Here is a 24,671-nt window from a genome sequence, read left to right on the forward strand (position 1 = left end):
GCTGGCACCTTTGAGCTGGTCAAATAACTCGGAAATAAGGGGGAGCGGATAGCGTTTTTTTACTGTAATCTTGTTCAATCCGCGATAATCAATGCAGGGACGTAGACTGCCATCTTTTTTTTCTACGAAGAAGAAGCCTGCTCCTGCAGGAGACGAAGAAGGACGAATGAAGCCCTTAAGCAGATTTTCCTGGATCTACTCTTTCATCGCCGCAGTTTCAGAGGGGGAAAGCGGGTAAGTACGTCCTCTTGGAGGCATGGTTCCAGGAAGAAGCTCAATGGGACAATCATAGGGCCGGTGGGGAGGCAGGACTTCAGCAGATTTCTTGTTGAACACATCGGAGAAATCTTGATAAACAGGAGGAATTGAAGAATTTGGAACAACAGAGGATACCTTGACCAAGGACTGGGCTGGAAGACAGTTCTGTTGACAAAAGAAACCCCAACGAGAAATTTGAGTTGCGGACCAGTCAATGACTGGATTGTGGGTGCGCAACCAAGGGAGTCGAGGGGCAATCAATAATCAAGAATGAAAGTCTTTCGGTATGCAGGGTGCCCACTTTGAACGACAATTCTTGCAAAGACTTGGAGATGAAGGCAGAAGAAAGAGGCCGATCATCAATGGCAAGAACACGAAGTGGAACAGCCAGACTTTGGAGAGGAATAGAATGTTGTTCTGCGAAGGCTTTATCCAAGAAGTTCCCAGCTGCGCCGGAGTCAAGGAAAGCTTGGGTAGAGATGGTCTTGGAAGCCAACTGGAACTGTACAGGGAGAAGGAAATGATGAGTAGAAGTTTGGGGAAGTTGATTAATTCCGCCCAGGTAAGTTTCCCCAAACTTACCTAGGCACTGGCGTTTCCCTACTTCGCAGGGCATTCATGGGCAAAGTGGGATTTGCCCCCACAGTATAAGCAGAGTCCAGCAGCCCTTCTCCTTAACTTTTCCTGTTCGGAAAGACAGGCACGACCAATCTGCATAGGCTCTTCTGAGGTGGAGGGAGAAGAAGCCGGAGTAGAAGAAGAAGTAGTAGTGCTGGGAAGGACAGGTCTCTGGAAACGAGGAGCCAGGGGAGGTTGAAACTTCCTCACACATTCCTTTACGGCAAGGTGCTCTCTTTGGCGGGTGTCCACTTTGACTGCCAGGGCCACCAAATCTTCCCAACGAGTAGGCAACTCACGTGAAACCAAATCGTCCTTCAGGCGCATGGACAACCCGTTGTAGAAGGCAGCGTGATAACTGTCGTTGTTCCAGCTGGTCTCGGCCACCAGAGTACGGAATTCGATGGCATATTCTGGCACCAAACGTGTACCTTGGCGGATCTGGAACAAGCGAGAAGAGGCAGATGCAGACCGGCCGGGAGCATCGAACACTGTGCGCAGCTCACGAATAAAGGCCTTCGAATCATCTATCAGGGGGTCCTCTTTCTCCCACAACGGTGATGCCCACTCCACGGCTTTCCCGGTCAAGCGGGTAATGATGTATCCCACCTTGGCACGCTCTGAGACGTATTGATGAGGTAGCAGAGTGAACTGGATCTCACACTGGTTGATGAATCCTCTACAAGCCTCAGAATCACCACTGAAGAGCGGAGGTGCCGGAATCCGGGGTTCAAAGACATGGAACGGCGCCACTGGAATAGTGGCCGGAGCTGAAGCAGGAACCTGAGCCGTAGGAGTGAGAGCCGACAATTTGTCCAAAATGGCCTCAAGAGCTTGGCCAAAGTGCGACTGCTGAGCTTCATAGGCCTCCATGCGTGAGGCAATCCCACGAAAGGCTCTTCCGAAATCCGGTTGAGCCGCAGCCTCCTCAGATGGGTCCATGGCCCAAGTATAATGTAAGGGCCCGAAGGCGCAGTAAGAGTGCGGACCAAGGAGGAGGCAGGTAGTCACAAAGTTCGTGGTACAAGGGATCAGGCAGAAGAGTAGTCGTAGTTCAGGCAAAGGGTTCAGTCCAGGCAGCAAAGGGTCAATCCAAATAACAGGCAAGGTTGGTACACAAGAAATCAGTCAATAATACAACACCCAGGAATCACGAAGATAAACCTATACTTGGGCAATGTTTGCAATGTCCAGGGGGTTTAAATAGGCAAGTTTTGGCGCCAAGATTTTGAAAGCGATGACGTCATGACGCTGACGCCAAGACGCTAACGTCGTGACGCCGACGCACGTTCTGACGCCGGCAACCATTCCGTCGCCGGCGACCAATCGGAGAGCGAGAGGCAGCCGACGTCATCACACTGGGACCAGCAGGATCCACATGGGGGAGGAAGGAGTCACCATCTTGGACGCCGTCGCCATCTTGGACGCCGTCGCCATCTTGGACGCCATGGCCATCACGAGGGTGAGAAACTTCAGTTTCCATTACATGAGGATGGACAGCGTTTGTAGTGAGGGCTGAGGATGGAGATGGTTTGTACTGAGGGCTGAGGATGGAGAGCATTTGTACTGAGGGCTGAGGAGCAGGACCGGACTGAGAATTAAAATAGGTCCTGGCATTTCAGGTACACAGAGGCCCAATCAGCCCACATAGAGGCCCAAACAGCCGCCGCCAGCCCACTAAATACTGACTTTCTATGGGACCTTATAGCAGCCCCTCTGGCATCTGCCAGAACCCACAGATTGCCAGTCCGGGCCTGCTGAGGAGGGAGGGCTGAGGATGGAGAGTGTTTGTACTGAGGGCTGAGGACGGAGAGCGTTTGTACTGAGGTCCAAGGAGGTAGGGCTGAGGTGGAAGAGTTGACAGCTGAAGGCTGAGTAGGGAGGACCGAGTACCCAGGATGGAGATGCGACTGCAGCCTTTCAAGATGGGTGAGAGAAAAAGCAGGCGATGCTGCATTCCTCTGCCTTAGGAGATCGCATGCAGGAGGGTGATTTCCCCTGAGTATGTCCTAAAATGCTTTCCTTACAGACACTGCTTTCAATAGCAATACATATACAGATAACTTAAATGGGTTGTTCACCTTACAAACACTTTTTCAATTCAATTGTTTTCAGAAATAAAGATTTTTTTTTTATATATATATATATATATATATATATATATATATTTTTTTTTACCATTTTTTCAAGATCAAAGTTTAATGTCCCTGTCTGGTGTTTGAGTCTGGCAGCTCAGTAATTCAGGCGCAGACTCGGAACTGTTACAATTTTACATTTAGTTGATACATTTCTGCATCTCTGGAGTATTAGCAACTATTGTATCAATTCTAAGAGCTGCCTTTAATGAAACTCAGAGATTCTGCTCAGCAGGGACAAAGATAAGAAATGTATCAACTAAATGTATCAATTTAGAACAGTTTACAGGGTCAGTGACCCCCCTTCCCAGAGCTGCTTTAGAAGATGAAAAATGACTTTACACTTCAATATTAGAAGAACAGTCACACATGGAAAATAGAAAAGAATTGGAAAAGTTTTTTATTTCTGGGGAACAATCTGAAACCAACTGAACTGAAAAAAGTGTTGGAAGGTGAACAACCCCTTTAAAAAACATAGAAAATGTGTAAAGAATGTATAATGTAAAGTTTCTTACAATTATGTTTTATTTATTTAAGCAAAAAAAAAATTTCTGGGTTGACGTGTCTTGGGAGACATTGTGCCAGATTCAATTCAGTGAGAAAAGGTTATCACGTGATTTATCACGTGAAAACTCATGGACAGGATTCAATTCAAAGAGAAAAAACGTTTCTCCTAAGATTTATTTAAATACAGTTTTCATGTGAATTGAATTGCATCTCAAATTAATTCTAGGCCATGACTTTTCATGTGATAAACCTTTTTTTCTCGCTGAATTGAATCAGGTCCATTATGCTCTGTTATAAATAAGTGTAAACTTTACATTCACTTTGTAAATTCACATTTTTAAATGTTTTCTAGAATATATAGGCAATAGGCTGCTTCCTACAGGGGAGATATCTATATATATATTTGTTTTTCCATCTATTTAGAACTATTATTATCAAAAATTGCAGAATTATTGATCTGTTTTGCCTATCTATTGCCTAAACTATTATATAGGCAGATGTGAGGACATGTGGCACGAAGGGCTTTACCTATACTAGATAATGCAATAGAACAATGGCCATAAGTGCACAAACATATCTCACATCTGCTTGGCTGAAAGAAGAAAAAATCGGGTTTTTGAATACCAAGTAAAAATTAATGCCTCAGCCCCACTGAGATGTTATAGTGAGACATTAAGAGAGTTGCATGTAATTGATTGGTTACGCAGAGCAAAATGTGAACTCTGGCTTACTAAAGGCACACCTCCCAACTGTCCTGTTTTCTGCGGTCCCGGTTTTGACAGCTCAGCCCACAGTCCCGGATTTTTATTAGAAACTCCTGAGTTTTTTTTTGATCTCCTGCATACCAGAAAAAGATACAAAGTTTCTGAAAATGTATGAAAAGAGGCTTTTTGTCCCAAAACTCAGCACCCGCAGTTAGATATGTTTGTAACTATTTAAGATAAGCAAAGATAAAATTGTAACTATTTAAGATAAGCAGGTCTCTTGGGGGAACTGAGCCTAGCAGCTTAAAGGGCAATGTCACCTTCATTGGCAAAACTGTTATAACACATAAAACATGGCCCTAAAACTCTCAGAAATGTGTTCAAACGTTCATAAACTGCCAAATTTTATAAAACAGACATGGTATTCAGGGGGAAGTAGCCATACAATGGGCATGGTCATTTTTCAAATGTTGCAAGGTAAGTAAAGGCCTACTAAAACATGGTTCACATTTTTTTAGCTTTCACAGCAAATGCATCATATTGGTGGTTTATTCCTACTGACCTAGGACATGAGCTGTACTGTGTGACTATCAAGCAGCTGTGCTGCCTTTTTTGTACCTAGTACAGAACGTCTGTTCCCTTAGTTTTCCTGCAGTCAAACACCTGAACGCTGCCGCTTTTTCTCATGCCTTTCATTGTCTCATTTATTTAACTGAGCTTTCAGTATTTGCACAATAAATGAAAATGACTGTATATGTGACATTGAACATAAGCGTCTTATCGGTTTATTTCCATTTTTTAATCTGTACTTGGCATCTGCCAGATGGGGCAGGATGGGAAACACCAGTAAAACATTTATAATTAGTTTAGTTTACGTTATCATATGTCTGACTATAAAAAAAAGAAATGTTATATCTAATATTCACCCTTCCTATCTTCTAATAGTGTGATTTCTGATATTTCATAGTAGCTGAGATATTACATCAGCCATTAGCATAATGTTCTAGAGGGAATGCGTCTTGTTCTCTTCTAACTTTATCAAGGATATTTTAGTATGGTAGAGAGTATGAAAAATCAATGTGATGGCTGTAATGCCATACAATTGAATTGAATTTTAGAATTTTCCGAAGCATTCTGGATAACAGATACTATATCTGTATTTGTTTTTATATCAGTGGCTTCTTGAATATAATATTTATATGGTTGAATATAAATTAGAATGCAATCTGTTAAGTTTTATTTATATTTATTTCTCTTTCACAGCAATTAACCATTCCAATATATGAGACATATTAAATATGTGTAATTAAACTACATAGAAGGGACTGTACCTATGGCTTAAGGAACTATTTACCAGGTGTACTACTCCATATACTCCATACATGGCTTTTCTCATTTCCTGCATGGTTCTAGATTTACGGCAAGCTGGATTGGCAGTTGTGCAATGTAGTTACATTTCAAACTAAAAAGTCATATTTAGAAGTTTCTTATTTAATATGGAGTTTAAGCAAAAGTAATTGACCTTATGTTGATCAAATAGACACACAAAAGCTTCCTTTAACTATATGAATGTCATTTTAAGGATTCATATAAAATTGTGAAGCTTCTCGCAACCTTATACGTTCTAAAGGTGGCCATAGACGCACTGATAATATCGTACGGAACGAATTTTCCTACGATATTCGGTGTGTGTATGGTGGGAGATGAGCCGACCGATATCGTTAAAAACTTGGATATCAGTCGGCTCTTCGATCAGGCTGGCTGGAAAATTTTGATCGGTGCCTTGGAAGGAACCCAAACATCGGCCATTGTTAGTGCTGAATCATCAGATACAGGTAGAATTCTATTGTTTCTCCCAGTATATCGGACGATTCAGCTCTACACGTGTGTATTAAATCTTTCTTCTCCAGGAAAGATCATAATTGTAACATCTATGGCCACCTTTACATATCTGACAATGTTATTGTACATTTTGCCCTAATGCACCGATGGCCACATTTCACTTATCTATATGGATAAATATGGGCCCAAGTAGTTCTGTGTTACCATTGGGTGTGCATTTATTACTATTAGCAATGGTAATGGATAACCGCTTTAGTGGTTCCCTATTTTCCTGTGGGGGAATCATGACAAGCCACAAAGTCTGTTGGTTGTATTTTGTTGACTTTGGGCTGGAATTATAAGGGGAAACTTTTTGGTGAAACATTCATTGCTTTAATAATAAATAAATATATATATACACATGCCAACTGAGAATTCTAATACGTCACTGTTTCATTAAGAAAAAGAGGGGAAAGGTGACTTTTTTTTTTTTTTTATTCTCAGTGTAAAATCTCACCTTGCCTTTATCTTTCAGCTTGTTTGACATGGGAGGGGAATATTACTGCTACAGCTCTGACATCACCTGCTCCTTCCCAGCCAATGGCAAGTTCACTCCAGATCAGAGGGCTGTTTATGAGGCTGTGCTGAAGTCATCACGTGCGGTTATTAAAGCTGTAAAACCAGGTAACCCATCCAAACAGTTTGTCACAGGCAAACAGAATCACTTCATTTGTCATTTATTGATATAATATCACACCTGACACCTGCCAGACGTCATCACTTGCTCTATTTGGAACCTCTCCAGTCATTGAGATTAATCACAGGCCTTAAATGACCTTCAGTTTTTTACTCTTTACATTAAATAAATGTGTTGCACACTACTCCGTTGTAATAATCCAATGGTTTGTATTCAGTAAGCCATGTAATTGATAGGCCAATACCCCATTTACAGTAAATTAAAATAATAATAGAAACAATTGAGGAATCCTCTGACAATATAAAAGCGCAAAGTCGTAAATTATAACTAAAGTGGTAGTTTTGGACAAAGTACACACAGTATTTAATACTGACTTTGGGTTCACGTTATACAAATTATAATTTGGCACTACTAAGAACTTTTTAAAGCTGTAGTTTAGCAACACCTGGAACATTGCAGTTTGGATACCCCCCTGCCTTATTTCCATATTTATTTGTAACCTCAGCTGGGAAGTGTCATTTTACATCAACATAGGAGTTGCAAGCTCTACTATACTGTCATATTCTTATACATTGCAGCTGGGGATACAATATTTATTGTGCTTTAGTGATTTTCACAACATAACATTATTATGATCCCATACAGCATTTCCTTTAAGCTGCACAGGGCTCAGAAAATATTCTATATGCCTACATAATTGAGTGCTTGCTCAGCTATTACACTGCATTCACTGGGTACGTTTGCTGCAGTAATCCAATCATAATGGTATATTTGTTCTGTAACTGACCAATCACTGCATTTTACATTGAAATGAATTTTAATGAATTAATGCACAGGTCTGGGACCAATTATCCGGAAACCCGATATCCAGAAAGCTCCGAATTACAGAAAGGCTTTCTCCCATAGACTCTATTATAATCAAATAATCTAAAGTTTAAAAAATTATTGCCCTTTTCTGTGTAATAATAAAACAGTAGCTTGTACCTGATCCCAACTAAGATATAATTAATCCTTATTGGAAGCAAAACCAGCCTATTGGGTTTATGTAATGTTTACATGATTTTCTAGTAGACTTAGGGGCAGATTTATCAAGGGTCGAAGTGAATTTGAGGGAATTTTCGAAGTAAAAAAATTCTAAATTCAAAGTAATTTTTTGGATACTTCGACCATCGAATAGGATACTACGACTTAGAATTTACTTCGAATTCGATTCGAAGTAAGATAGTTCGAATATTCGACCATTCGATAATCGAAGTACTGTCACTTTAAAAAAACGTCGACTTCAATACTTCGCCAAATTAAACCTGCCGAAGTGCTATGTTAGCCTATGGGGACCTTCTACAGCATTTTTCTAAGTTTTTTTTAAATCGTTCGAGCGTACGATAAAATCGTTTGAATTGTTAATTTCGAACGATTTTACTTCGACCGCAGAATACCCAAATTCGATGAAAAAAGTTTGAATTCGATATTCGAAGTATTTCAATTCAATGGTCGAATTTCGAAGTATTTTTTACTTTGAAATTTGACCCTTGATAAATCTGCCCCTAAAGTATGAAGATCCATATTACGGAAAGACCTGTTATCCGGAAAGCCCTGGGTCCCAAGAATTCTTGGATAATAGGTCCAATACCTGGTACTGGCCAAAGTCACCCTGATAGGCCAAAACCCTTAGCATTTATCTAGCTGATAATTCATTATTTAGAAACAACTTAAAGATAGTCAGGGTCATTTATAAAGTTCGCCAGGCGCATATTTATTCAGAATGGTTGTATTGCCCGTGCTTTTTCCTGAAAGCTAAAATATTGTACGTCTTTCGGGTTTTTGCGAATTCGCATTGTGAATAAATTTTTCGCAAATGAGTGTGCGAGGCTGTTGTGCGTGAAAATAGCATTGAAAATAACTTAAATTCACAATTTGCAAAACTGTTTTGCAAATATTTTCTCCGCCACCAAAGTTGTGGCGTAACTCAGACGCAGAGTATATGCAATTTGCATTTTCCGCCACGTTTGAAAAGCTCTTGGTGACATTCGCAGTGTGAAAAATGAAGTACACCACTCTAATCCAGCTTTATATATGTAACCATGCGCAGGGCAAATATTTTCACTGTGCGAATCGTTCTGCCCTGCGCGAAGTTTATAAATGAGCCCCGAGGGTCTTTATGTATTCGCATCATTATCTCTCGAGTTCAGCGAGTTTAGTAAGCGCGGGCCTGCAAAGGCTTTTATAATGAAACGACATCAATGCTAAACATTAGCCTTCATGCCATTTGCTTGAATGCTGACCTATATTTCTGGGTTAAATTCTGTTCTTAAACCACTGTCTGTGCAGCCAGCACTTATGATTTCCGTTTCTCATTAGCGTCTCCCAGCAGGATTCCTGCCGCTGATTAGAGCTTGTTCATTGTTCGCACTGAAATTCCTCTCGTGTGGATTACCCCCGCTATAAATTTTCTCCTTCTGTCAAAAAGGCCAAGTAAAAGGGACTAACCTTAACTTAAAAGCTTGCACAGGAAGCAGGCTACAGTCTGGCTTTGAGAGACAACAAACATGTCACCTCTATGGTTCTTTTTTTTTTTTAACTCTTTCCTCTGACCACTATTTCATTTTCAAATTTGTTCTAGAAAGATGTACATTAGCTGTAAATAATGTGATGTACTTATATTGATATTGCCACTTATATAACGGTATGTTTGACTATGCCTTGGGCTAACTGACTCTTATTTCATAGAGAGAGGGCTTTGCATGACTGAACTCTTTGCAATTTTACTGCTTCCCCCCAAATTGTGGTCTAGAGCCCCAGAAGTACGCTATGGCCCATGAGAAAGCATGACACGCATAGAGACTCCTTTATTTTACTCTGACCGGGAGTAAGATTATTGATATAGGTAAAGTGTTTTATTTACAGGGGGTTCTTTAGTGCTATATTAAACTGCAAAGTAAAGGATTTATAAACTCTGAGTAAGTGACTCTATGCAGATAAAAGTGTTTTATGCCACTAAGTTGTATGTGTAGGAAGCCCACGTTGTAAGAGTTGTGATTGTGCAACTGTTTTTATTCTTTCCTGATAATTCTAAGAGAAATGCTGTCACATAATTGGTTTGTGTAGTGCAGGGGTCCCCAACGTTTTGTACCTGTGAGCCACATTCAAATGTGAAAAGAATTGGAGAGCAACACGAGCATGAAAATGTTCCTGGAGTGCCAAATAAGGGCTGTGATTGGCTGTTTGGTAGCTCCTATGTGGATTGACAGCCTACAGGAGTCTCTGTTTGGCAGTACACATGGTTTTTATACAATTAAAACTTGCCCCCAAGCCTGGAATTCAAAAATAATCACCTGCTTTGAGGCCACTGGGAGCAACATCCAAAGGGTTAGTGAGGAACATGTTGCTCACAAGCTACTGGTTGGGGATCACGCATGGAAATGGGTAAATGGCATATTTTATTGATTGAGGTTGTATACTCTAATGAACGTGTTCACTATTAAACCAGTATCACAGAGGATGCCCATTGACTTTAATGCGGGTGTCAAAATCGACACGGCCGTCAAAATTCGTGTTACGTAAATTTTCCGCCATTTCACAGAAAATGTCTTAACTTTTCAGGACAAATTTGAATCGTATTTGTATCGTACGAAAGAAAAACTCGAATGTCAGGAAGGCTGTAAACATCTCCAAATGGTTCAACGGACCTCTGCCATTGACTTGTACATGAACTCAGCAGGTTTTAGGTGGCGAATATCGAATTAGGACTGTTTCCATGGTCGAGAGGTGATAAATCTCACTTTCGGATTAAAATTCGAATGTGTGAATTTCGACACCAAAAAAAAAAAAAAGTGAAAATTCGAATTTACTATTCGACCCTTAAAGGAGTGGTTAACCTTTAAGGTAACTTTTCTTATGTTAAAATAGTATTATAATGTTAAAATAGTTTTATAGTTATTTGTCTTTTTCAAATAAGTGTCGCTGCCCCTTCTAAAAAAACAAATGCTCTGTAAGATTAATAAAAAATGCAAAACAAATTGCAAATTATCTTAGAATATCACTCTCTACATCAAACTAAACGTTGTCTCAAAGATGAACAACCCCTTTAATAAATCTGCCCCTAAGTAATTATGTATGTATATTTATTAACAACTTTATAACAAACATTCAACTATTTTAGCAGTTTCCTACATTTACAGCTAAAAAATGTGTGTACAGGTATGGGATCCGTTATCCCGAAACCCTTTATCCAGAAAGCTCCGAATTACGAAAAGGCTGTCTTCCATAAACTCCATTATAATCATATAATTCAGATTTTAAAGAATGATTTAATTATTCTCTGTAAACAACACTTTGTACTTGATTCAGAAATAATTAATCCTATTGGAAGCAAAACCAGCCTATTGGGCTTATTTAATGTTTACATGATTTTATAGCAGACTTAAGGTATGAAGATCCAAATTACGGAAGGATCCATTATCCCAAAAACCCCAGGTCTCGAGTATTCTGGATAACAGGTCCCATACCTGTATAATTAAAAGTTTTCTTTTTTGTCTCCTCACTTCCTAAACGGTTGTTAAAAGAAGCAACACAGTGGGAAACATGCCCCTGTCCCAATTTTTTGGAAACATACTGCCGCCACCAAATTCACAATGAGCGTTTCATTTTCAGAAAACAATAAAAAGTCTCAGTTTCAACATTTGATATCTCAACTTTGCACTATTTGCAGTTAAATATCGGGGTCTAGATGGTTTGCAGATCATCCAATTCTCTTTTTATTTATATTTTATACCGTGTCCCAACTTTTTTTTTGAACACAGGGTTGTACAAGGCCAGTGTTGTGTTAGAAACAAGGCTGCCTTGCACCCTCTGCCATAATTCATCCATCCCCTAATGTTCATTCACATTCAGTTTCTACAGTTCCTTAACTGTTTTGAAATTTAAAATATAGTCAATTCCAGCGATTTCATTTAGTCAGTGTAAAATGTATTAAGAGAAAACAACATTCTGATTTATTTAGTATAAAATAACAGTAAAAGTACAATGATTACCATCTGACAGCATGTGGCTTTTGTGGTTTGTTTTCTCCCTAATGGAGGCCATGTTGTCTATTGTTTGCCATAATGCAGTCAGGAGGTACTTATCATCCCTATTTCTCCCTATGTTTGCGTTTTATTGGCTTTCAGAGCAGTTAATGGCAAGTATTCAATTGGCCATGGTGGTTTTAACTGGAAACATGTTCATATAAACACCATTTGATTTCACTGGAAGTCTTTGTGCCGCATCTGATGTAGTACGGGAGAAAGATCATAAAACCATGAGCCCAATTTATATAAAATACAATTGTTTTAAGATAGAGAGAAAGATGCCAGGACTGAAGGCATCTGGAAGTATTGAATGGATAATGCCTGTTGATAAATAGCTGGGCAGAAAGTGAAAGGTGTCCCAGCCTGATTTGCAATATACTATTACAAATCACTTCTTATGGGTGGATGTAAAAAGCAGGCGTTTTTTTTGTTTGGTATTTTTTTTTTTTAAAGCAACACTGTAAGGGTGATGTTCAGTCTTGTTATAGTTGTGCAGCTATGGGATCTGTTATGCAGAATGCTTGGAACCTGGGATTTTCCGTATAAGGGGTCTTTCCATAATTTGGATCTCCATACCATAAGTCTGCTTAAAAATTCATTTAAACGTTAAATAAACCATATAGGTTTCCTGCCAATAAGGATAACCGAGTTGTGATCACATACAAGGTACTGTTTTATTATTGCAAAGAAAAAGGGAATCTGAATTATTTCCTGTTTTCTGGATAATGGGTTTCTGGGTTATGGATCCTATGCCTTTAGAGATATTCTAAGCTGAACCCTTTTTTTGTATACTTTTTGAAACTACAACAGTGATTCCCAACCAGTGACTCACAAGCAACATGTTGCTCTCCAACCCCTTGGATGTTGCTCTCAGGAGCCTCAAAGCAGGTGCTTATTTTGTTTTTATTCCTGGCTTGAAGGCAAGCTTTGGATGCATAAAAATCATGTGAACTGCCAAACAGAGCCTCCTATATACTGCCTGTCTACATAGGGGCTAACAAATAGCCAATCACATTACTTGTTTGGCATCCCAAGGAATTCATGCTTGTGTTGCTCCCAACTCTTTTTCCATTTGAATGTGGCTCACAGGTAAAAAAAAAGGTTGGGGACCCCTGCTCTGCAACATATGTTTAATATGCGGGGCTCCTGCCTTCTAGAAAGGTAGTTTGCCTTCTGTAAAGATGTATCTGTGTTGAAAGGCTTACACAAAAAGGCTAATTTACATTCACACTTGGCACAACCCGTTTGTGCCTGCTTGGCTCACTATTATAAATATGTGCCAGTTTGCCAATCGTGCCTACTTTGTGCATGAGGGGCAAGGCATAATTAAAGGGGAACTATCACAAAAATGAAAATGTAATATTCGCTTCAGCATACTCAAATAAGAAACATTCTAAAAACAATCAATTAAAAATGTTGTACCGTTTCTGAAATAATCAAGTTTATCTTCACTATCCCTCTTTCAGCATGTGTTTCTCCGCATTCTGTCTTCATTCAGGAGTTGGATGTCAGATGAATAATCCAATACATTTTATAGGGGGGCTCCTTTTGCCTAGAAGATGTATTAGAGCTCACTTTATTAAAATCACCAGACATCATGTCTCTCTACATGCAGAATTTTTGCAAAAGGCAGTTATTTTGTTAGATTTTGTTTGTACTGGAATCAGTTATTTGAGTGAACTCTAATTCATCTGCTAGGAAAGGAAGCCCTCCTATAAGATATATTGGATCATTCATCTGACACCCAACTGCTGTATGAAGACAGAATCAAGAGAAACAGATGCGGAGAGAGGAATAGTGAAGATAAACTTCATTATTTCAGAAACAATGCAGAATTTTTAATTGATTGTATTTAAAAAGTTTCTTACTTCGGTATGAGAAAGCTAATATTGAATTTTCATTTTCACAATAGTTCCACCTCCGAGGCAACAGATGCCAGCATTTCAAGGTCGATTTTAAGGCAGTATCTACATTTTAGGATATCTGAAGTCAAGATTGCCTCAGTAACGTCCTGAAGTTATGTATCACTGATATCTACTTGTAGTGCTGAGAAAGGCAAAAAGAATCCTACTCTAGAGAACCATTTTAAGTGACCAAGTTGTCTCTGTTTTATTGTGAAATGTACGAAATGTTTTGGATCCACAGATCCTTCATCAGGTGTTTCTAAGCACCTACACACTGCAAACACAGGAGACAGAAAGTTTCACCGTATTGCATTGCCAGTCAATGGGATGAAGAATATTGAAATAAAAAAAGAATCTTTTAGTGTTTGCCCTCGATAAAATGATGTCAGGCAGCAGATAGGATTAGCTACACCCCTACATAGAAATAGATTTACTGCAGTGAATTCATTAAATAATAAAACCACAGATTTGTTTCCTGAGGGACATGGTTATTTAGCTGCTGCTGCTGTAATAGGTTCTCTGTAGGTGGTCCATGCGTTTTTCCCTCCATGCAGTAACAGCAAGTAACAAATTTATTTATTTTTACGTTTTTTTTATTTATATGGAAACGTATTTTTTTATGAAGTTTATTGCCCTTCACTTTTATTTCAAATGTTATTTTGTTCTCATTTCTCAGTTTCTCAATTCCCTTTTTTTAAAGGGGTTTCCCACCCAAAAACTGTATGCACAATTTCCAATATACGATAATTATCATTTGAATAAATAACAGCAGTATTATGGCTATAAGTAGGTACTATAGCTGGGTGCACAAAATACACCCTTCATAAACGCAAGAATAACATTTTGATTTCCCTAATCAGGCTATTACAAAGAGGTACAAAACAGGATAACTCACATGGAATTCCTTCCCAATGGGATGGGGTCATTCAGGAAGACTTTAATGGTCCGCGGATTGACTTTAGCTTCTGGTGTTGCCTTTTACTTCTTATTCCATAACTTCCATGTTCAAGTCGTAAATGAGCCCTATAATGTTTGTCCCAGATCTAATTACCCATAGCATCTACCCATAACATGTTACAGTAAATACTATGTACTTGTTGATTGATTATTCTTAATGTTACCTCCAAGTCTTGTAAATAACGTAGAAAATAGGCGGAAGATTTATCAGCGTTTTTTTTTCACGTTGGTCAGTTTTTATTTATCTTTAATTGCATGTTTCGGAAGCTTTTCATAAATTCTCCAGAATTAAAATAAAATAATGCTCTGGCGTAATTAGCAAAGCCCACCCCCCATTGTTTTTATGTTCCAGAAAGTATTTCCCAGTAACCATGGACTTTTTTTATCCCATGGTCCAAATGCTTCCGAATCTGCTTTACATCTTGAATTTGTAAAAAGTTGTGAAAAGTATTTCATGCGGTGAGGAATTCAGGAAACATTAACAATGAAAAACACAGGAAAATGCTGTTCACTTGGTGAAAAGAAAGGAGATGAATCTGCCCCTGAATCACCAGAAGGTGAACTACTGTTTGTCATTTTTAATTTATTTCAGATTCAGACATTGTATAAATATTTTGTATTTCTTGCTTGCTGTTTATAAAGGATGTATTTATACAACTCTCTTGAAACTGAGTGAAGGGGGAGTCTGTTTAACAGGTTTTTTGCAATCCTTTGACAACTGTCTGCATTGCATGTTTCCCAGCTCTTATCTCTTTGTGGTGGCTGAGCATCTGAGGCATGAATTGCAGTCTGTCTGCCTCTTAGAGGTTCTGTCAGAAGAAACCCTGCTCTTTTACCCTTAGTCTGAAGACAAACCAAGATTAATGAGCTAATAAATTTTTACTGTGACTGAAAAACAACAGAGTAAAAAACCTGCTAACGGAGATTACTATGCCACAATTTGTGGGCAGACTGTGGGTACATTTAAACGAGCCTGGAACATTATTATGAGGACATATCAACATACAGTAGTTGGTAATTGAATATATATTTATAGTTTGTAACATATATTTAATATTGCTCTGTAAAATTGAAGTACGTTTACTTTAGTTAATGGAGGCATGATTTCATAGAAGTACAAGGAATATATTTTATTTCTCTGTTAGACATAATCATTGATGGAAAACATAAAGAAAAATAAAATACAATTGATGGGGACTGATGTGCATTCCCTGGTCCCCTGTTTTATTAGTAATAACCATATTACATCAAGGCAAATCCCACAGCTGGTCCTAACTATTTACCTCTGCTCATACTTTATAGGGTGGAACTTCTCTACATGGTTTCATCTCTTGGGAAAGTGTCTGCTGACCCACATACTGGTCTCACAGGCTCATACTTCCCTGCCATTATATTTTATAGGAGAGAGATTGCCATGACCAATACATTGGTCTCACAGTCCATGGCTTTTATAGACCAGTGCCTGGATCAGGAAAATAGTAAGGTCAACTTTTTTTCAACCCACACCAGACCCTAACCTGCCCGCTCCCAACTCGACACAGCACACCACCTGTACTTACACGCCTGTACCTGACCCTTCCATCTCTGTTGTCATGAAGGGGTGGGAGAGAGCAGGTGCACACCTATAAAAACACGGTTGTTGCGGACTTGGGGAATTGTAAGATCACTGGTTGGGTGTGCAAAAGGAAAAGTTCGTTCCAACTCTGTACGCAATATATGTGGATGTCAGCCTGAACCTGTCTAACCAGCGTTTAAACCTGTGGGTCCGGAAGTTTTGGGCCAATCCACACATCACTACAGGAGACATTTTTCCCAAGATATGCAACTATGAAAGGAGTTGCAGATCACAGCTGGCACAACGAGACCTTCTTCTTCCCACAGCCTCTTCAGTTTAAACTAACATAGCTCAAAGATGTACTGTTGATAACATGCTAGTAACCGTAGCTACTTTTAACTTTATAAACGTTTTTTAATTTTAAAACAAGTAATAAATGTTGTTTTAACATGCCTTGCAAGACCTGATTAGCAACCAGCATTTTAGCTTTATAGGTGTTTCCTTTTACATACAACAAATTGGCACTAAATAAAGGGGAATTCAATTAACGACATAAAAGAAATATACAAATAAATTCTAAAATGTACAGAAATACATAATGGCAAGAAATACACAGCAAGTGAACTGAAGAACAAATAAAAACTCTTCTCAAATAACCCAATGAAAACTGCAGAAACTTAGGGGCACATTTACTTAGCTCGAGTGAAGGATTAGAATAAAAAATACTTCGAATTTCGAAGTATTTTTTTGGCTACTTCGACCATCGAATTGGCTACTTCGACTACGACTTCGAATCGAACGATTCAAACTAAAAATCGTTCGACTATTCGACCATTCGATAGTCAAAGTACTGTCTCTTTAAACAAAAACTTTGACCACCTACTTCGCCACCTAAAACCTACCAGGCATCAATGTTAGCCTATGGGGAAGGTCCCCATAGACTTTCCTTTTCCTAGCTGTTTTTGATCTAAGGAAAATCGTTCGATCGATGGATTAAAATCGTTCTATCGAACGATTTTTCCTTTGATCAAATGATTTTTCCTTCGATCATACGATTTTCTTTCGATCGTTAGATCGTACTAAGTGTGGTAAATCCTTCGATATTCGAAGTCGAAGGATTTTACTTCGACGGTCGAATATCGAGGGTTAATTAACCCTCGATATTCAACCCTAAGTAAATGTGCCCCCTAACGTGTACCCATTTTATGTAGGTCCCCAGCCAAAGCTGGATATAATAAAGCAAGATAAATGACAAATTGAATGCAACAGGTCAGGGCTTAAGGCTAGAAAAACCCGGGGCAGTCAATTTACTAATTATTTAAAATTAATGAGAGCTGTTAATGTTAACAAACACTCTAACAATAAAACCTCTTGTGCAAAATACTGTGTATCTAATAGGAGGAAAATCTACAGTAAGGGGGAAGCATTAATCATGAAAAAGAACATTGTAAAATGTGAATAAGATTAAATTGTATCACCTGACCTCTACTGCAAGATATAATTTTACAGTTTACATTAACATACCTTTAGATGTTATTATAACGTAGAACTTTCTCTAAATGTAAATATGCAAATTAGTCCTAGATAAAGTTAACAAGTTATTCGAATAATTTTACCCTCGATATATACAGATTTTGAAATTCGGTTTAAGTGCAAACTCCAATGTCAGTGGACTGTTGCTGAGTAATGATGTCTCGTTGTTAATCCCCTGGTTTCTAATTTTATAATTTCCCTAGTGAATATTATTGAGAAAGGTGGTCTTTCATTCTTCCTTGTCTCTGCCAATAATTACTGGCTGGCGACCAATCAGAACTAGAAGTGTACTACACGGTGGCCCTCGCTGAATGGCTTGGTCACTGGTTCAGTGACCCGTATAACACATTTTATCATTTGGCACAAATTTAAGAATGAAGCAGACACACAATCAGCAGATTTTTCTGGGCACATATGTCCCAAAGTCCAAGGCCACTCCATTGTAACTACAGAAACTGCCATGCTGTTACAGATATAGAAGCGGAGTATGAATGTTGAATTCGGATAATGTAATTGGCAATATTAAAAATTGTTCTTACATGAAAGTGCAACCTGGAATGATAACAAACCGTTTTTAAAACCTTCTAAACAATCTGGCTTTTATATTGCTTCCTTACTACTGTAGCTTCCACCCCTTCCTTGGAATTATTTAATGCTTATAATAGATGGCATTTTGCTCTCTGTTATAGGCTGGAAGAAAATGATAGCTTACCTTTGTCAGTATAACCACACAATGCAGGTGGAGCAGAGCGACTGATATGCAGAAAGCACTTGACTACCAGCTGCATTGCATGTAGGTCCCCTCATTTTATATGGTGTATTACTATACTGGCCATAAATTAAGGCTGGTCAGATGATTCAATCTTACTAGACATGGCAGCTTACCACATCTTGAGTAAAATCCTAGCCGCTAAAAGTTTATTGGTAGGCGCAAAGAAATTGAATCCATAAATCAAAAGCCATTACATTCTAATGCATAGGAAAAAGCAAGGCTTGTCTGTCTAAAGGGAGTAAACCTATATTTGTTTCCTAACTATCTCTTCCTCAACTTTTCTGAACATTTCTGTTTTGACTGATTCTATACAGAATTGATTGACTCAGTAGCAGTCCTGGTCATTAAACTACTAATCATTCCGATTAGATGCGTTTGATTTCCTGAGCATGGTCTTTCTATCGTTCTACTCTGAAATGTTTGCATTAAAAGACTACTCAGTGAAGGCTTCCGTTTCATGCCTACTATTTGTGGTAGAATGTTTAAAATATCTTCATTTTCTTCTACCTGGGGGCAGATCTATCAAGGGTCGAATTTAAAAAAACTTGAAATTCGAATTAAGAAAGACCAACCAAAATGTATTAAAAGAAATAGTTTTTTTCTGGCTAAATAGGTACGTTTTCAATCGAATTCGAATCATACCAATCGAAGTAACCGCGCATTCGAACAAATTTGATTCAACGTTTTTCCAAAAAAAAAAAACTTCGATATTTCAAAGTCCACCAATTGACTCCAAATGGGTTCTAGGAGGTCCCCCATAGGCTAAAACAGCAATTCGGCAGGTTTTAGATGGTGAATGGTCGAAGTCGAATTTTTAAAGAGACCGTATATGATATATTTTACATTTTCACATTTTTTTCAAATTCAAATCGAATTTGGACTATTCCCTAGTCGAAGTACACAAAAATTAGCTTGAAATTCTAATATATTTAATTTGAATTTTCATTTCGACTTTTGATAATTCTGCCCCTTAGAGTAAGGGATGCACCGAATCCACTTTTTTGGATTCGGCCGAACCCCCGAATCCTTTGCAAAAGATTTGGCTGAATACCGAACCGAATCCGAACCCTAATTTGCATATGCAATCCTGGCCGAATCCCTAAGTGTTTCTATTATATATAAACTGTTTCCATTCTTAACTCGTGTTAATTGGAAAAACTGTATGCCAGACACACAGGATTTAATTCAATCTGAAGTGGTGGAACAAAAGTGAATAACCCTGAAATGTAATTTGTGTCATTTTAAGGTTCTAGAAAGGGCTGCAGTAATGTAATACCTACGTGGGGGATACATTACTGCATATTATATATCATTGTAGTGTTGATAATTCTAGTGGGGTAATCAATTCTAGTATATATTTAGGTAAAACACCAAGCTCTTGAAGTGAGTGCCTACTTAGATTCCTTACTGAGTTCTATTGCCTTGCTGCTGAAAAATAAGAGTTTTCTCAAAATCAACCTCATTTATATACAGAGATAGTGTAACACTGAATAATTATAACCTTATACTGTATATGCCCACATGCAAGTCAGCTCTTCATATAGAATAGTAGCTAACATCAGTGCATTCCCCCATGGTGCTTACAGTCTCATGTCTCTATCAAATGGGCACATAAAGGCCATTTTTATTGGAACCAAATTTAGGTAGTTTTTAGGTTTTGGACTGTGGAAGCCTCACAGACACAGTAAGAACATGCCAATAATTCCTAGGTTGGAAACAAAAGCAGAACCCTACCATGCTTCAAAGTTTATGTTGTCCCCAGTTACAAAGAATACTGTTTATTACTTTTTACTGGATAGAGCAATGGAGCTCAAAAAAGTAGAAGCAACTAAAATCACACAGTCAACTCCTCATAATTTCAGTGGGAACCACTGAACCACCTGAAAATTCTGTAATTCACATTTTCAGGCCAGGAACCATCTTTAGAAGAGTTGCCTCACAGTACACAATTCAGTAGGAGCCGGCATGGGCGTTTTTTGGACGTTCCCCTCTTTTTATTAATAAAAAAAAAAATTAAAATGAGTTTTTACTCCATATCAGTCGTATTTTTTTACAACTTGTGTCTTTTCCAAGGTGTTGCTTGGCCGGATATGCATCGTCTTGCTGACAGAGTTCATCTGGAGGAGCTGACCAAAATTGGCATTCTGAAAGGCGATGTTGATGAAATGATAAAGGCCCACATGGGTGCAGTTTTCATGCCACACGGTCTTGGACATTTCCTAGGAATTGATGTTCATGATGTCGGAGGTTATCCAGAGGTTTGTGCTCTTTTATATTGGAACGTTTTATGCGAATGCATATTTGTGCAAAACAATTCTTAAGCATGCCATTAGTATCTGCCTGTCATTGGCTTTCTGTATACTGTAGGTTTGCTTTTGTATCATAAAAATACTTTTATTGAAGGCACAGGCCTATCTTTCCTTGTCAGTATTATTTAACTTGTGGTTACAGTCAGTATGCAGTTTATATGCCTTTTTTTTTTTTTTTAAAAGGGAATTTTGATCATTACTGGAAATGCAGCCTACAAAGTAAATGAATGTTAATCTCCTTTACTGAATGTTTGCTCTTTCCAAGCACAGCCCCTCATGCAGAAAGAGTTAGCCCTTTGTATGCACAATTTAACCTTGTTTTAGTTGTTTTTAATATTTTATTTGCTGTTCGGTATAAAAAAAGTTTGTTTTCACTTTTTAGTTATACTGACCCTTATAGTCTCCCGATACAAGAGACTTGCTGCATATAAAATACAGATTTTCATTGAACTCTAAGCTATGCCCATATCTCTTATACATATAACTACATTTATTAAGAGAGTTTTTGACTGTCTGCCTATAAACATATGGGACCTGTTATCCAGAATGCTCAGGACCTGGGGCTTTCTGTAATTTGAATCGTTATACTTTAAGTCTACTAGGAAATCATGTAAACATTAAATAAACCCAATAAGCTGGGTTTGCTTCCAATAAGGATTAATTATATCTTAGTTTGGATCAAATACGAGGATCTGTTTCATTATTACAGAGAAAAAGGAAATCATTTTTAAAACTTTAGTTTATTTGATTATAAAGGAGTCTATTGGAGACAGCCATTTCGTAACTCTGAGCTTTTTGGACAACGGGTTTCCAGATAACGGATCCTATGCCTGTATATATCTGGGGGATGCATACAGGGCAGCCATCAGGGGGGAGAGTTGTAGGGGGCCCGAGAGTAATGGGGGCCCTGCCACGCCACACTGATTTTTATTATCCGGGCCCCCCATTTTTCTGAGAGCTGCTGACTTCGGGAAGGTATGGACGTTTAAGGGGCCCTGGTCACCAATTTTCTTATAATGTGGGGGGGGGGCATTGGCCACCAATTTTTTTTTCTCATTTGGGGTCCTATTCACCAATATTTTTTAATGGGGGGCCCTGGCCACAAATGTTTTTTTATGGGGGGCCCTGACCACCAAGATCTTTTTATTTTTTATTAACATGTGGGAACCCTAGCCACCAATATTTTTTTTGTTTTTTTACTGTGTGGTGGGGGGGCGGACCTGTGGGGTGGGGAGGGCTGGCCTGTAGGTGGGGCTTGTGGTGGGTGCAGCCCAGGGGGCCCAGGAAATTTTGTCATATGGGGCCCTGTGATTTCTGATGGCGGTCCTGGATGCATATATATGAAAACTGATTCTCAAACCCCTTCTAGAGGTTGGCTGTGCCACAACCAACTATCTGCTCAAAATGTATATGTATAATTATTTGATTCTTTAAAAATGTTTACAAACTTTGCTAGATTAAGTCATTTCCATATAAAGGTGTCTGCGTAACTGACAAGAACACTTTATTGAACAGTGATATTGTACTAGTTTGGGCCCATGGCCCTCCCACCAGAAATCCAGATTTTTCTTGCCGAACGACCGATTTTAGCGAAGTCCGACCAATCCTTCGAAATTATCGTGCGGTTAGTGGGATTCGAACGATCGTACATCTAACGATTTTTCGGCCGACATCTGTCAGAAAATTGATCGGCCAGGTTAAAAAATTGTTATCGGTCCCAGTGCAATGTATCTATGTTTGCAGGGACAAGCAGGCAGCTCCCCTTTGTTTTCCTGGTAATATCGCCTGAAATGGTCTTTTTAGTTGATGAACAATTCATACGATCATTTCGAGATAATCGTGGTCTCACGATGACGATCCGATCTTTTAAACATCTTTACATCAATGGCCAGCTTAAGTCAAACGATTGTTGGCAAATTGCTTCACTTAGTACATAAGGCCCTTTATGAGAATAAAATAAAGGTGCCAAACCCTGTATTAGAGCAGGACTAAAATGTTTCTCTTTGCTGTTGAAAAGAGTATAAACATTATAGAATGGAATTGCTTCCACAATAGGATATTTATTACATTTTTAGTTAAAGTTTCCCTTTAGAAGGCTCTTAACGTTTAGGACGTACAGTTGGCTTAAAACTGTAAAACTTTAGAAAAAGGAGGGGCTAAACGATCTGTCTCTGTTGAATAGTATTCTTAGCTTAGTATTTCATGGTTATTTTGAAGCTGGCATACACTGGACATTTTACAGATGTACTGGTGCAACAGCCAACGAGTCCTGGCAATTCAAGGCGACATTTGATCCAGTGGATGAACTGATGAAACCAGCTGAGTGATGCAGTCATCAGGGTGTCTGACAAAGAAACTGAATTGATATTGATTTGTACATTTTTTGAAATTATTAGTGGATAAAATGTACACTCCTTTAATTTAACTTTCTGTGTGCAAATATAACCTATGTGTGCATAAATAAAAACACATACATATAAATTGCATGCATACATATGTCGTATACATATCAGAGGCCCATGCTTACTGGCATAAAGTAGAAATATTCTGTCTAGTCTTGGAAAAGTGTCAGAAAAAGAATGAATAAATGCCATATTCTGCCTGCCCTATGCTCTCTAGCTGTTCCATATTCTGCTTGCCCTACTCTATACCCTGCGGGGCATCAAGCTTGTAGGGTTTGTTCTGGGGGTTCGTTGTTATGGGCCCCTAAGGTGTTTAATCTTGTACTAGGGGGTGGTGTGTTATCCACAGCGTAGAAGGCGGCATATGGATTCAGAGGTATGTTTATAGTATATCATCATCATCATTTATTTATATAGCGCTGTCAAGATACGCAGTGCTTATAAGGGTATGACTTACATTTTTCACATATAAGTGATATCCTTGTTTTTTTTGGTGTGTTACCACCATTAATGTTGATATGGTCTTAAAAGTTCTTGAGATAATGTGGGTGTGGTTTATAGTGGGTGTGGTTGAAAAGGGGGAGTGGTCAACACTGACTCCATTATCGGGCCTCCACCACGTAGCCCAGAACGATTCCGGCCCTCGGTACCACAAAAGTTGGACAGCACCGCTCTATAGGAATAATGACCTGAGAATATACAGTATGTCCTTGTTGCAATACGATCCCTGAATAATTCTTCAGAAATCGTCAGACAAGTGATTTGATTTGTGTTTTGCAGTTGGATTTGTTTAAAATTTCTTCTACCTAAAAATTCTTTGTCATGGTAACTTTAACATATCTGAGAACAAATATTAGTGAGGGAATAAACCTGAAGGAGTTACACAGGGTTTGAGTATAAGGCCCTATAACAAAGTAAGAAGTTATAATGACCCTACTTATATTTTAATATTTTCACTATGCTCTTAAACCTCACAGATACGGAGAACTTTGTTGCAATAACAGTTTAAGCGCTGTAATGGTTATCATAAATGTTTAGTATGTAAAATAAGGGTTTTGCCAGAAACGAGGAAGGCAAATAAATGTTTTATATGTGCAGATGAATGAGATACTGCTTGTAGTTATCTGGTGTTAATTTACTCTTGTTCTGTCTGGAAGCTGCTCAAGCCTTTTTTCAACAATTGTTAATGTATTTTGTTCACACTCCCTTTTTATTTTTTGTGGCCAAAGTATATTTCATTGCTTATTAAATTGTACTTAGTCGCTTACATTTTTTGTTTCTTTGTCTCCAAAAAAAAAAATTATTACGAATGCTATTTTATCTTACATTTATCATGACTCTTTGGCTGTGCTTCTAGTTTAAAATTGTTTTCAACTGTGCACAAAAGATAAAATGTAAGTCAACATTTATGAATAGCAGATTGAAAGTACAAT

General features: G+C 38.5%; 1 protein-coding gene across 1 annotated transcript in view; it reads left to right on the forward strand.

The window, feature by feature from the left end:
* pepd.S (peptidase D S homeolog) overlaps positions 1-24,671 on the forward strand; it is a 119,907-nt gene that overhangs the window by 88,721 nt on the left and 6,515 nt on the right. Inside the window, 2 exon segments of the mRNA NM_001086356.1 lie at positions 6,579-6,727; positions 20,601-20,785. Coding sequence (NP_001079825.1) covers positions 6,579-6,727; positions 20,601-20,785 — 334 coding nt within the window.

The sequence above is a fragment of the Xenopus laevis genome, chromosome 4S, assembly GCF_017654675.1.
Source record: "Xenopus laevis strain J_2021 chromosome 4S, Xenopus_laevis_v10.1, whole genome shotgun sequence".
NCBI classification, from domain to species: Eukaryota; Metazoa; Chordata; class Amphibia; order Anura; family Pipidae; genus Xenopus; species Xenopus laevis.